Source organism: Pelophylax lessonae (assembly GCF_965119305.1).
Source record: "Pelophylax lessonae genome assembly, chromosome: 2".
Lineage (NCBI taxonomy): Eukaryota > Metazoa > Chordata > Amphibia > Anura > Ranidae > Pelophylax > Pelophylax lessonae.
The window spans coordinates 385,884,280-385,899,401 of record NC_138769.1 but is presented as its reverse complement, the minus strand read 5'-3'; the positions used below and the strand labels follow the sequence as shown (position 1 = coordinate 385,899,401).

Genomic DNA, 15,122 nt, shown 5'->3' with positions numbered 1-15,122 from the left:
CGGCCTGTGGGATCTGTGCGGCCTGCGGTAGGAGAACGGCGGCCTGCGGATCTCGTGTGGCCTGCGGGAGGATGGCGGCGGCCTGCGGCAGGAGGGCGGCGGCCTGTGGATCTCATGCAGCCTGTGGGAGAAAGGCGGCAGCCTGCGGACGGCCTGAGGAAGGATGGCGGCGGCCTGAATAGTGCGGCCTGCGGGAGGATAGCAGCGGCTTGTGCCGTGCGACCTGCGGGAGGATGGCGGTAGTCCCTGAAGCTGCATCACTATGCATTGGGTAGGTGCTTGTATTATATCACCCCTTTACATGACTACTAGTAACGCCAGCCCCTGTCTCCATCCTTGACCCCCAGTCATGGCTTCCTCTTCTTACAGCGCCAGTTCTTTACAGTGACTATTAGATAGTCAGCTCCCAAACCAAGCCTCCTGGAGTGTACTCTTATTCACCAATCACACTATCAAGAGGGAGATTTGTGAAACATGTCATAGGATAGAGGGGGAACCCTAGGATCAAGAGGGTCCGACCATCCACAGAGGGGCCCGTATCCATCCCAAAACCCGACAGGGGGGGAAGGGGGAACATTCTACTCACCATACCGGAACCAGCGGGCACCCACTCCTAACAGAACCCCTCTCCACCGAGGTGGGGGGGCTGTCGACCAATACGGACGCCATGACTCAGTTTCCGACTGGTCGTAGGCGTCCTGGCGAGATATTTAACTCGCAGGGCCAGTCCCCGTCCAGTGGGACTATGTCGCAGGCCGACCCAGCGCGGAGCTAAGGCCTGCACGCGTTCGTAAGCCAGCTGGGGTGACCACTGGATCTCAACATCCAGCCCGTCGCCCAGCTCCAGCATAATTGTATGAATGTGTCGCGGCTGATCCAGCGCGGAGCTGGAGTCTGCACGCGCTTGTAGGCCGGCTGGGGTGACCACTGAACCTCAACATCCAGCCCGTCGCCCAGATCTGGCATAATTGCTTGAAGATCTCACAGGAACAACTGGAGAAAAAAAGCTAACTAAAAAGAATTTATCTAAAAAATCTTGCCAGGACCAAAGATCCCAGCAAGGAACTTAGGTCCTTACTCCTGACTAGACAGAAAAAAAACTGACATCCTGTAGCAGAGAGAGAGAGGATATACCCTCTGGGACTGCCCCTAAGGTGTGGCCAGAACGTTTTCTTCTGCCTAGTGTCCTACTCCTGTAGAGGGCAGTATAACCCAATTTGATATTAATCAAAGAGGACTGCGTCTGTCAATGAGCGACAGAGAAACTGAAATTGGTCTGAAAAGATTTTTTTTCCAAAAAGGGCATAGATTTTACTGCTGAGCCAGTGAAGTCTAGCATAACTGCCATATGTAGCTGGGGAAAGCTGATAATAACTTTAGGTCAGAATTGGTGCCAAGCTGTGACAAGAAATTGTTCCATAACAAAAAAAAAAAAAAAAAACCTCAATATCACCATGTTCACAAGAGGCACTAAGTCCTGCAGTGAAGGTGTAATTGCATTTGCAAAGTGACCCCTTACCAGTCAAACAATGCTAGGGAGAAGACCGAAAAAACTCTCCCCCAACTCCCCAGATGTACTTAAAGTACACCAAGGAGTGAAAGGACCATGCCCATGAGCAGAATAAATGCCAGGGGCAACAAGCAGTATGACTAAATTCACTCCGATATTATCCGATCAGACAAGCACGAACATTTTTTTTGTACGATACCAGATCGTACGATTTTCGTTTAGTTAAAAAACACAATACAAATACACTACAACACGTTACATCACTTCCGAATTTTTATTGTTGTACGAGAATTTTCGTAAACTCTTTTCGATATGAGATTAGCATGCAAAAAAAAAAAAATAATAATAATAATAATAATAATTTGTCCGATAATCTCATTGTGTGTACCAGGCATTACCGGCTGGGAGGAATGTTCTAGGAGGCTCAAGAACACATAAGCTGTATATCTAAAACAGAGAACATAGAAACGGTAGGTGCGCACACACAATAGCTCTGCCCTCAGCCGTGACATTATTGAGCCCAAGAAGATGCTGGAATGATGCAATGCAGCAGTGGTGGCTGCAGCAAATGAAAAGTGCTCAGCTGCCATACAAAACACACCAAAGGTTCTTAGCTTAACAAAAAGGAGGCTGCAATCTATATATGTGGATTTGGACTTTTTCGAGTTGCGTCATCTAATGCAGCTAGGGAAGAAAGAGGAAAAATGAACAGTAACAATTTACTAATGTGTGGCCTGTAGCAGTATTATAAAGAAGAGGGGCTCCCCAATGTGGCCAACTTGTGAACTACTTGTTCACAATGTGGCCAACTTGTGAAAGATTTAAGGCAAGGGAGAAATTACCCCACACCCCCTCTAAATGGCGGCTCGAGTCTAGCAGTGCTCAACCACCCTTAAAATACAGTAAAAAAAGGTTTGAAATGTGGCACAAGCGGCCGAGAGACCATTGGAAAAAAACAGGTGCTCCTTTCCTCCCCATCTGCGATGTCACCAAACCTGTATAAAAGCCTGGAGGGTGAAGGAGAAGATTAGTAATGGTGGCTGCAGCACAAGAAACAGTGACCAGGTACAGCACGTCACAAAAAAAGGCTCTAGTCCATAAAATTGAGTGTTTCTCCCAATTGGCACAGCAAGGATAGGGTGCTGCACCCTAAAGATGGGCAAACGGATACAGGAACAAGCGGAGCACTGCCACAGTTTGGGCACAGAGTAACACTTTCTTCAGAATTCCCAAAAAAATGAACTGATTTGCAGAGTCCTGTGAAACTGAAACACAGATTGGGTATATACAGCAGTGATGTAGGGCTGCCACAGAAAAAGCACCAGTAAAAACTGGGAAAACCTGTGCTTGTGGCTGGACTGCAAAGGCTTCCAGGATTTTTTTCAGTATCAGGCATAAATCTACCAGCAGCTGATAGAAACTTTTTCCAGAAAACAAAAAAAAAAAACCTTTAGAAAACATGTTCACTTTGTGGACACTACCAAAAAGTGGAATCATGCTGGTAGAGGGCAGGGTTATCCTGTGCTGGCTAACATCTCTCCTGTAGATGGCAGTGTAACCCCAAAGGATTAAGACTTCTTCTGCTCATCAATGAATTCAATTTAAGCATTGCAGATCTACCTACAAATTTGCTTGCTATGAGTTGTATATGTTTTACAGGTCAGTCCAGTAAAGGAGAGTTAGTGCAAGCTACAAGTTCCAGTTATCGGTTTTGAACTCTGTGAGTTAAACGTTAATAAAGAGGACAACATGCAGAGAACGTTTTTGGCTGAAAAAAAAACCCAAATATCAATATAAAAGAAAAAACAAAACTTGAAAGTAAAAGCCTTGTATGTATGGTTCAAACTTTTAAACATGTTAATCTCACTTACCAATCTTCCTCGGTCATTGTCAGGAAGATAACAGTGGCGAGGAAAGCCCCGTGCTGAATAAGGCCTTCCTGGGTTTGGGTGTTCTGGACCCTGCAGAAAGATAATGTCACCAGATGTAAGAATGTCTAATTGTGTTATGACAGTATCCATTTATCCACTCCAGACCACAGATCAGAAAGCGACCTAGACCAGGAGTGGGAGCTCATCTTTCACCAAACTGCCAGGTTTTGCAGTACTGCTTATGCTCATACTTTCCTTATAGATCTCACTGGAGAACAGTCTTCTTGCAAGCCGATGGAGAGACTATTTCATTACAAATTGTATTGAAAACACTGTTGGATCTGCAATAAAACAGCAGCACTGTCTGGCAAATGTGGCAACACCTGGTCCAAATTACCAACTGATCTGAGGTCTGTACTGGGGTCTATTAAAGGTAGGCAACAAAAAAAAAAAAAAGGGGGGTTATCAGTGTTCTTCACAGGTATACGTAGTTCACCTTTAAGTCGCACATTAAATGCTATCAACTCAAATTTACATTTCCTATGGCCTAAAAGAAACAGTTCCAACTTTGCCTATGCAGGGCTGGGTGACAATGTTCCTGGAGAGGGCTCCCCATTCTCATCCCTCCCCCCATTTATTGCCTTATGCCCCTTTCACACGGGCTTTCCGAGCAGGTCCGCCTGTCAGTTTTTCCAGGCGGACCCGATCGGATGCTCCAAGCACCGCTAGGAGCAGCAGATGCCAGCGGTGACATATCCGCTGACACCCGCTGCTATCCGATCTGATCCTGTCCATGAAATCCAGACGGATGGAAACCCTATTTTCAATCCGTCTGGAGGATCGGATAAAAACGGACAGGCGGTCCGTTTTCATCCGATCTCCCATAGAGGAGAGCAGGGATCTGACAGGTCTGTCTCTGAAAAGTAAGCGGAGACGCACCAGTCATCTGCCTGCTCAGCGGGGATCGGCGGATTGATCTCCGCTGAGCAAAACTGAGTCCACCAGGTGGAAAATACATGTGAAAGGACCCTTATCTGTGCATTTCCTACAGCTACACTCCTAATTGGAGTCTTTGTATACCATAATTGTGTCAACACTGCATCATTTACCTGTAGGACTTTTTTCACTTTAGTTTATATGAGTAATATATGGACACTGAAGCATTTATTAATTATATTTTGCTTTCATCTAAATGTTTTTTATATGTATATATTTTAGGATGACCGAGTCATCTGTTAAAGGGGCAGCATACTGTTTGAGTATACATTATCATTCCATTTGTGGTCAGATGTTTTTGGTACAGCAGCCTTTTTTTTTAAATTTAAACATGAAGCTTAAATATATTTGTAAAAATTAGACAGTCCAGCCTCTAGTCGTAACAAAATACTTTAACAAGCGACACAAGGTGATGAAACTATGTTGATAATAATTTAAAAGTGGATTCCACCAACATAAATGACCAGTGCAGAAATAACATACCTGTATTCCTGGATTAATGGTATATATAATGTGGATAGTACCACAATCTTGATGACCAGGCAACGACTGAGGGATTAAATAAATTTCCATCTTTCCTTTGGGCTGCGTTCCAGTTTTTTCGCCATAAATGGTTTTACAAGAAGGACACTGCAGACTTCCATCCTGAAGATGACAAGTTCACACAGGACAGTTACTAAATATAATGTACCAATTACTCACTCAACAATTTCTAAATGCAAAGAGCTAAAATCCTTGGCATTGGTAAACGTATTTTAGGTAAATATCCCATACACTGTACTTATTTTACATAATGCAGGTTTTATACAGAAGAATATATTGGAGTGGTCTCATCAATTTAGAGCGTAAGAGAGATTTATCAATTCTGCTGCAATGCAAGGAACTGCAATACAGGGGCAATGTTACATTAATGTACAATGGGGTTTTTTTGATACTCTCTATAGCCATAATTTTCAATAGCAGGTATGGTATGCCAACATCCCTTGTTTATAGTTTAAAAGTCTTTTGGTTCCTCAGACCAAACAAAATTGGGACTTTTTAGGCAGATTTTTATACAATTTTTTATAAATGCGATCATTGCGATTTTATATAAAACATATTTATTTTAAATAGATTACAAACTTTTGTACATGAGGTGGTGCTACACTTGGGCTAAAGGCCCACAAGTGAGCTGTGAGAGAGAGAGTAAGAAAATGTGACAAATGTGATAATGGTGACTTTAGAATATCGTTCTTGGAATAATCGTAATATTCTGGATGTACAGAGGCGTCTAAACCAACGCGTTTCGGCTGCGTGCCTTTGTCAAGGATTCACCATATCTAATGTTACATTAACCACTTTAGCCCCAGCCCTATTTCGGACACTTTTTGTTCACAAGTTAAAACCAGTATTTTTTCCTAGAAAACTACTTAGAACCCCCAAACATTATATATATTTTTTTAGCAAAGACTCTGGAGAATAAAATGTCGGTCATTGCAAAATTTTTTGTCACGCGGTATTTGCGCAGCGGTCTTTAAAACGCCATTTTTTTGGAAAAAATTTGAAAAATCACATTTCACTGCATTTAAAAAATACTAAACAGTAAAGTTAGCCCATTTTTTTTGTATATTGTGAAAGATGATGTCACGCCGAGTAAATAGATACCAAACATGTTACGGTTTAAAATTGCGCCCCCCCGTGGGATGGCGACAAACTACGGTCAATAGAGATCTCAATCTGCGACGCTTTAAATTTATTTAACGGTTACCAGTTTAGAGTTAGAGTGTAGCTCTTTTTTTTTAATTATTGCCCACGCTCTGGCGATCGCGGCGATACCTCACATGTGTGGTTTGAACAGCGATTTCATTTGCGGCTCGACTTGCGTATACGTTTTTTTTTGTGCGCGAGCTAACGGTGACGGGGACGGCTAAATTTTTTTTTTTTTTTTTTTCCTATTTATTTTTTCTTTTTTTTTAAACTTTATTACAGGTTTTTAAAAAAAAAAAAAATCTGATCACTTTTATTGCTGTCACAAGCAATGTAAACATCCCTGGTGACAGCAATATGTCGTGACAGGTACTCTTTATGGAGGGATCGAGGGTCTAAAAGACCCTAGACCCCTCCACTACACTTCCCTGTATGCAAAACGCCGAAAACGGCATTTTTGCATACAGCCGTTTTTCAAATCTGCCGCCTTTTGCAGCACAGTAACCCGGACGTGACGTCATGGACGCCGCCTCCGGGTTACGTCATCGGAGACCCGATCGATGCCGTTTCCGGCATTCATCGGGACTCCATCCAGCCGGCGGACGTGCCGGCTGGGTGCTCGGGGCTCCCGGTGGGACGGTAGCCCCGAGCAAAGCCGCGGAAGGCGGCGGGAGGGGGGGGACGTCCCCTCCCGCCCCCCCGGGTAACGATCGAGCGGCTCCCGAGCCGCATCGATCGTTACCGACGGAAAGCCGACCGTCGGCTTCAAACAACGGTACCGGGATGATGCCTCTAGCTAGAGGCATCATCCCGGTATAACCACTCAAAGTCAGCCGACGTAGAGGTTACGTGACTGGTAGTAAAGTGGTTAATGTTAGACCAACCTAATATTGAATCACAGCTGAATACATTCATTCTTTCCTTTCATACTTCTTGTATGAATACTTCATACTTTTGCTTAGAAAGATCATGGCGTATCAATGACCTTTTCTGGTTAACTGTGATTTTTTTTTTTTTTTTTTTTAACATGCAAAACCGTGCCCGACTGTGTCAATAACTTGTTTGATAGATCTCCCTTTCGGGGCCAACTATTTTAACCACTAAAAAAAAGTTATGTTACTTTATGTGCTCACATGGTCAACAGAAGATAACAAAATTGAATTTTTAAAATAAGAATCAGCATCAGAAAAAAAAAAAAATATCCTGTTCTTTGTACTTGTGAAAAGCAGCTTGTTCTATACAAGCAGAGCTGACGACATACAGAACAATGCTTTCTGTTTAGAGAATGAACATAAAGCTGTGCTTTGCCTGACACCAAAAGCATGCAGACATTACATAGTACGCACTGTTTTCTCTGAGCAATGGAGACTCTTACCTGACAGAGTAACAATTCCCCTTTATAAGAGATCATTTTCCCTGTGAATACCCAATGCTGCCCTTTGTCGTAGTGACAGAATGTCACTGCAACTGAAGAGTTTGTGGAATCTTTTTTTGTATTAAAAATACATTTCCTTTGCTGATCTCCATTTGCTTTATCAATTAATGGAAAACTACATTTCCTTAAGGCCCCTTTCACACAGGTGGACCGTTCAGATCCGTCTGTCCATTTTGTGGCGGATCTGAACGGTCCCCGCATGCATCCCTATGGGGCATCGGATGTCAGCGGAGACATGGCCGCTGACATCCGATCCGTCAAATCTGGACGGATGGAAACCCTATTTTCCATCCGTCCATTGGATCGGATGAGAATGGACTGACTGTTTTCTAACTTTTTTCCCTGCAGATGTATTTTTTATCACAGCTATCATGTGGTGGTTTGAGATAGGGAGGCCTAATGTAATCAAGCACATCTTACATTCTAGTGCAAGGTCCACTTTATTATCATTTAAAGCAGAGCTCCACCCAAAAGGGGAAGCTAAGCTTGTCTGCCTCCCCCCCCCCCCCCCATCCACGGTCACGTTTGGCAGCTTTTGGGGGGGGGGGGGGGGGGGAGTACAGGTACCTGGTTTTGACAGGTACCCGTTACCACTTCCAGCTCAGTTCGCTGCGGCCCCCCCCCCCCCCCCCCCCCCCACCGCTGGCCTATTAAAAAAGCACAAGGCGATTTGCACATGTGCAGTAGGAAACCGGCTGGGAAGCCGCAAGGTTTCACTGCTGGTTTCCCATAGGCAAGATGGTGACGGCAGTATTCGAAAGCTGATTCAAGAATAGACTCGGGGGAGGACACTGCTGGATGCCTGGACAAGTTCCCCAATAGTAAAAGTCAGCATCTACAGTATTTAAAAATACATTTAGATTTCAACCTGAATTTCTCTTGTTTGCAACTGTCTGTATATAGATCTTCCTAGAACTCAAACCCCTGTCTTTTGAATGATTTTACTATTTTTATTAGAAGTGCACAAAGCATAAATTACAGATTTACTCTGCAAAAGGCATTCCATTCTTGGTGAGATGCTTTAAAGACTCTGGCATGCATGTATAATGAGAGGAGTCTGTAGCTGTTATTTTTGCAAATGGAAATTGGTTAGGAGGTTTTTCTCCAAAGGGAAAACTAGGGAAATAAACAGAAAAAAAAAAAATCTAATTTCTTCAACTTAGGCCAATATGTATTTTTGCCACATATTTTTGCTAAACAAAGAAAAAAAAAAAAGCATATATTGATTTGTTTGCGCAAAAGTTATAATGTCTACAAACTATGGGATTTTTTCATTTATTTATTTTTACTAGTAATGGCGGCACAACAAAGCAGTGTTAAACATGAGGGGCGGGTACAGCAAAAAAATTCCCAAGGCTAAAACAGTAGCCAACCAGGCAACAGGAGCTAAACCAAAACAACTGGAGCCCACCTGGAAAAAAAAAAAAAAACAATACACCTTCGAATAGGATCAGGTCCTCTCAACAGCAGCCTGCAAAACCTTGCGGCCAAAAGAAGCATCCACAGATGCCAACACAGCCACTTTATACAACTTTGTGTGCACCGACGACCAAGCGGCCACCTTTCAAACCTGCGCCACTGACGCCTGATGACGGAAAGCCCGGGAGGCATTAAGCGCCTGAGCACAGTGCACCTTAACAGGGAAAGGAGGAACCTGACCCTTGATGGAATAGGCCTGAATCATTGTCTGTCTGATCCATCTGGAAATGGTCGCAGAGGAAGCAGACAATCCTTTACTAGGCCCATCCGTGAGCACAAAGAGAGAGCCTGAGTTCCTGAAAGACTCCGTAGCTGCCAGGTACATCCTAATTGTCCTGACCACATCCAAGGCATGCAAGGCAATTTCCTTTGAATGTTTAGGCCTGGGACACAGGGAAGGCAACACAATGTCTTCATTCAAATGAAAATCAGGGACAACCTTTGGAAGAAACGACGGACAGGAGCGAATAGCCATCTCATCTCTGTGAATCACCAGGTAAGTTGGACAAGATAACGTCGCCAGATACAACACCCTGCGTGCAGAGGTGATCACCGCCAAAAAGGCCACCTTCTGGGACAGCGTGAGCAGGGGAATCTCCCAAAGGTTCTCAAAGAGAGGCTTCTGGAGGACCGAAGCACCAAATTGAGGTCCCAAGGCAGCAACGGAGCCCACACTGGAGGAACCAAATGTCGGGCACCCTGAAGAAAGGTACACCAGGGAGGGTGTGGCCAAAGGTCATTGGAAGAAGACCGCCAAAGCCGACACCTGGCCCTTGATGGTACTTGTAACGGATCTTTGTACCCCAGCTGGGCACATCCGCCGAAAATGTGTCTCCTGTCCTCCAAACGCACCCACAGCCTGCGGAGAAGCCATACCCAGCCCGTAACCCCTCAATCACGAGACAATCCACACAGGTGTTGAGGGTTAACCATGCAGAGCTTAAACTGTTTATTACATTCCAAGACACAGTTTTACACACAGTTAGGGAAACTCCCTTTAGCCTTGCAGGGGGGGGGGGGGGGATGAGACAAGGACCAACCAAGGAGAACTGAACATTGAACTGAACAACACACCCCCTGCGGAGAGATGTCTCCAGCCCGACCATTGTCTGTCATGAATCCACACCCTTAGACACAGAAACAGGAGGGGGGGGGGAGAAAGGCTGTAGCATTACATTACAAAACACTTGGTTCTAAACTGATTACACATGTAATAAACGTAATGCATACATGAAGGACAATATACAGTGGCTGTGTTTGCCACATTGCTCCCCCAGAACCAAGCCGGCATACACAGTCTGATCCTAACGGATCGGCTTGGGGATGTCCGGGGAGTACTCGCGGATCATTTGTCAATGTCTGTTTTCCTGGATAATTAGTCGGCTTTGTCGTTTTGCTTCCCAGGGCAGTAGTGGATGATAAAGTCAAAAGGCTGCAGCGCCAAACTCCAGTAGCTTCTGGCCCATAGTCTGTCGGTAGGAGGCTTGCGCACAGTCCCCTCCAAAACACACAGTGACAGTGGGTTCTGTCACATTTCTCCCCTTTTAAAAACAGACTAACGAGGTTCCTGACCCTCAACTGGTCTGGACCTGCGTTAGTCACAAACTTCCACCCCAGGCAACCAGGAAAAGTAAAAGTACGGCGCTGGGGAGCAAAACAGCACATAGGGTCTCCCATGAATAAAAACAGCCGCTGCAGAGTGGGAACAACTGTCTGCACTCCTCTGATCCAGGGCAGGGTTGCAGATATTGGGGGGAGCTGAATAATCCTCTGCCCTGATGCCAGCGCTCCAGCTGGAAGGGAATGTAGGCTGGTAGGGCTATGCATTTGGGGAGAAAAAGATACTTGCTTTTCTCCTGGTGTAGTTACCAGCCGTTGAGAAGATATCTTGCAGGGACTGTCTCCCGGATTCTTCATCTCTGGTTCTGATGCTGGGCAGAGACCATCAGCGCTCTCTCCTGTAGCCAGCGCTTCTGCTGGGGGGATAAACACTGGGGTAGTGTCCAAGTGCTGGGGAAAAGGCTCACTGAGGTCATCCCTCGGACTCCCTGGATCTAACTCTGAGGGTGGGCAGAGGCCAGCGGCACTCTGCCCCGTAGCCAGCGCTTCTGCTGGGGGAATAAACATTGGGGTAGTGTCCAAGTGCTGGGGAAACGGCTCACTGAGGTTATCCCTCGGACTCCCTGGATCTAACTCTGAGGGTGGGCAGAGGCCAGCGGCACTCTGCCCCGTAGCCAGCACTTCTGCTGGGGGGATAAACACTGGGGTAGTGTCCAGGTGTTGGGGAGGGAGAATTGCTTCCTCTACTCCCGGTGGGGATATCTGCTGTTGGGAAAACAGCTCACGCAGATCCTCTCTCAGACTCTCTGGATCCAACACTTTTCCTGCTGCTGGGCAGATGCCAGGGGCACTCTGCCCTGTAGCCAGCGCTTCTGCTGGGGCACCAGATGAGATACTCTGGACTTGCTGCTGATCATCATTTCCCAGCCTTCCAGCGCCTGTCTCAACTCCCCCTTCTGAGACCTTCCTGCTATTAGCTTGTCTCGCTGCCTGGGGGACCTCCGGTGCGTTCCGGCATTCTAGCGCTCGCAGTGCCCTCTGTATCATTGCTGCTTCTTCCATTGCAGTTAGTACGGGAAAACTCAGGGTCACCCCTGGCCCCATTTGCTTCTCATCTTCATGACTGTCTGCTATTTCTCTCGGACAGTCCCAGGCAATGGGAGCCATGCCAGGCTGCTGATCACCGTCAAACAGCCACTTGTAGGCAATCTCGAGCTCCCATTCCTGCTCAACCAGGAACTCCAATTCCTCCAGGTCACACGCCTCATCGGGGAGGTCCAGCACCTCATCTCGGAAATCCAGAATGTGTTCCAGCCGCCACTCCTCATCGCTCCCAAAGTCTGGGTCTCCGTACATTTTTTGATGGAGCAGTCCCACGCCGCCATAGCCAACGCCTTCTGTCGGGCTGCCATCTGCTGTACCTGGCCACATTTGAGCCGCGAACCACCGGAGGGCTCTGTAGCTGGCGTCCAGCCTCATTTCCTCCTGGACCAATCTTCTGAGCTCCGTCTTCCCCTCATCTTGCGGTCGTTCCCTCAGGAACACCTCTCGCGCACGGTACTGCGTCCGGTACATCTCTTTGAAGAAGGGAAGGATCTTCCCCTGCTGATGCCGCTCGTGGCTTAGCGCCTCATGCCAGAGTTGCCGGCGGATCACATCCTCCCAGCCGAGCCTGGTGTGCTCTGTCGCTGGTCCCCGATGGTGCTTCCGCATGCCTTGCAGCCTCCTCCCGAACTCTGCTCTCATGCTGGCTGGTCCCCGCATCACTCCTCGGCAGCTGCCCAGATCTTTAATCCTGGTGGTGGTTTGGATGTCCTGGACTGCAGGAGACATCCCACCGCTGCCAACCAATGTAACGGATCTTTGTACCCCAGGTGGGCACATCCGCCGGATCTGTGTCTCCTGTCCTCCAAACGCACCCACAGCCTGCAGAGAAGCCATACCCAGCCCTTAACCCCTCAATCACGAGACAATCCACACAGGTGTTGAGGGTTAGCCATGCAGAGCTTAAACTGTTTATTACATTCCAAGACACAGTTTTACATACAGTTAGGGAAACTCCCCTTAGCCTTTCCACAGAAGGGGGGGAAGGGAACAGGGACCAACCAATGAGAACTGAACATTTGTACATTTGAAACATGCAGTCTTAATACACACCCCCTGTGGAGAGATGTCTCCCAACTCAGACCATTGTCTGCCATGAATCCACACACTTAGACACAGAAACAGGAGGGGGGGGGGGGGGGATGGGTTGTAACATTACATTACATTAACTCAATGCCATGAGTCAGTTGTTCAGAGGATGAATAAAGGGAAGATAAAATGCAATGTCCCAAACTCATAAGAAAATGACACAAAGGGGTTTACAATCCAGGGACAGGGTGATCCGTCACCCATAGTGACGGCTAGTACCGTCACAGTACTCAAGGCCAATTTCTGCTCAACCCCCTTTTAAAAGAAAGTCAAGATCCGAGCCACCAAGGAGCGAAGATGGACCCCAAGAGACTCACACCACGCAGTTTTAGTCTTCCACATACAATGGTAGATCCTCCTAGAAGTAGATTTCCTAGCTTTTAACAGTGTAGGGATCACCGACTCTGATAAGCCTCTATCCTTCAGCACCTGGCGTTCAATAGCCAAGCCGTCAAAGCCAGCGACTGTACAGCAGGATGGAAGATAGGTCCTTGGGACAGCAGATCCTCCCTGAGAGGAAGCTTCCAAGAACATCGGCAACCAGCCGCACCAGATCGGCGAGGCCAGTCTGGAGCCACTAAGATGACCGAGATCCCTTCTGCCTCGATCCTGCGTAGAGGTCTTGGCAGAGGCTTGAGAGGAGGAAAGGCGTAAATGAAACGATACTGACCCCACGGGGCCTCCAGCGTGTCTGTGGCGTCCGCCAGAGAATCCCTTGACCGAGCCACAAAACATCTGCACCTTTCTGTTGAGCCAAGATGCCAACAAATCCACCTCGGGGGTGGCCCACCAGAGACACAACTGATGAAACGCCTCCGGATGAAGGGACCATTCCACTTGGTCCAACGCCTGCCGACTGAGGTAATCCGCCTGCCAGTTTTCCACCTGGGAATGTGTATAGAGGATAGGGATGGAATGAACTGTTCTGCCCACCTTAGAATGCGGATACCTCCAGAGCCACCAGGACACTTCTTGTGCCCCCTCAGTGATTGACATAAGCCACGGCATTGTCCGATTTAATGTGCACTGGACAACCCTGAAGACAATCCGTCCAATGGTCCAGACACAGAGCAGAATGATTCCCGAGGACGCCTCCCCAGCTGGACAGGCTGGCATCCGTGGTGACCACTATCCAATACAAGGAGAGGAAGGATTTGCCCAGCCCAGAACGAAGTTACCATATCAGGGACTCCTTCGTTCCCCGACTCGACCCGATTTGGTCAGTCTCCCTTTGCAGGGACCTCGTATGAAACTGTGCAAACAGAACCGCCTCAAAAGGTAGACACCATCAGGCCCAGCACCCGCATGCAAGTCCGGAGGGATGACCATCTGTTGGACATCAGTAGACGAATTGCAGAAACAGGCACTTGCAGCCACCAGGATAATCTGCACTCTACGCACGACGATCAGGAAGTGAAAGGATCCAGGAGTCAGCACCAGGGGGCAAGGAGGGGCTCCCACCACCAAAATCACTGCCCACAGGGCTCCATTGTCATGGCCCCCACTATTTTCAATGGCAAAACCACCACAAAATGGCCACCGGACTACACAAACATGGCCGTCATGTATAGAAACAAACACACAGGCTACAACAAAATGGTGGCCCCACACAGCACTACGAGGCTTACAGGGACTCAGGCCTCAAGGACAGACCCAGGCAGGAACCCCCCACCAGGTACAACCTCCCTCCTCCCCGCACAGTCGATCATCCGGTCTCTGGCAGCGCAAACCCCCCCAGGCCCCCATCGCCAGCATAGCACCCTGCCCCCACCCCAGGAGGTGAATCAGACCACCCAAACAGCCCCAACATATGTGGAGGGGGGGGGGTAGGATGGGGGACAGATGACAAGGGGGGTGCCTGAAGGGAAGGAGGGGAATCAGTGGGTCTGACAGTCCCAAGGTGGGGCCCACGTCCACCCCAAAATCCTCGAGGGGGAGAGGGGGGACAGCTACTCCCGATACCAGGAACCAGACGGGCACCATCAAAATGGGGGGGGGGGGAGGGCGGTTGTCCAGGAGGAACGCTGCGTCTCACAAGGCGTTTAACTCGCAGCCCAGCCCCCATCCAGTTGGGCTATGTCGCAGCCGACCTGACACGGAGCTGAGGTCTGCACGCAACTCGCTAGCCAGACTTGAGTGACCTGGATCTAGATTATCCAGCCTGTTGCCCAGTCCGGCAGTTGATTGTAGATCTCACAGGAAAAAAAAAAATTCTATCTAAACAGAAAAAAATTGCCAGGACCAGAGATTTCAGCAAGGAACTAGGTCCTTACTCCTGACTAGGCAGACTGCCTGTGGGCATAGCCAGACTTTTTTTGCCTAGTGTCCTACTCCTGTAGGGGGCAGTATAACCCAACGTTAATGAAGATCCAAAGCGGTGTCCGTCAATGAA

General features: G+C 47.7%; 1 protein-coding gene across 2 annotated transcripts in view; it reads right to left on the bottom strand.

The window, feature by feature from the left end:
• The window catches only part of DTX2 (deltex E3 ubiquitin ligase 2), a 120,698-nt gene that overhangs the window by 13,133 nt on the left and 92,443 nt on the right, over positions 1-15,122 (bottom strand). For both annotated transcript variants that reach the window (XM_082247717.1, XM_082247718.1), the window contains 2 exons: positions 4,861-5,022; positions 3,382-3,471 (listed from right to left, as the gene is read on the bottom strand). In XM_082247717.1, coding sequence (XP_082103843.1) covers positions 3,382-3,471; positions 4,861-5,022 — 252 coding nt within the window. The remainder of the gene's footprint in view (positions 1-3,381; positions 3,472-4,860; positions 5,023-15,122) is intronic.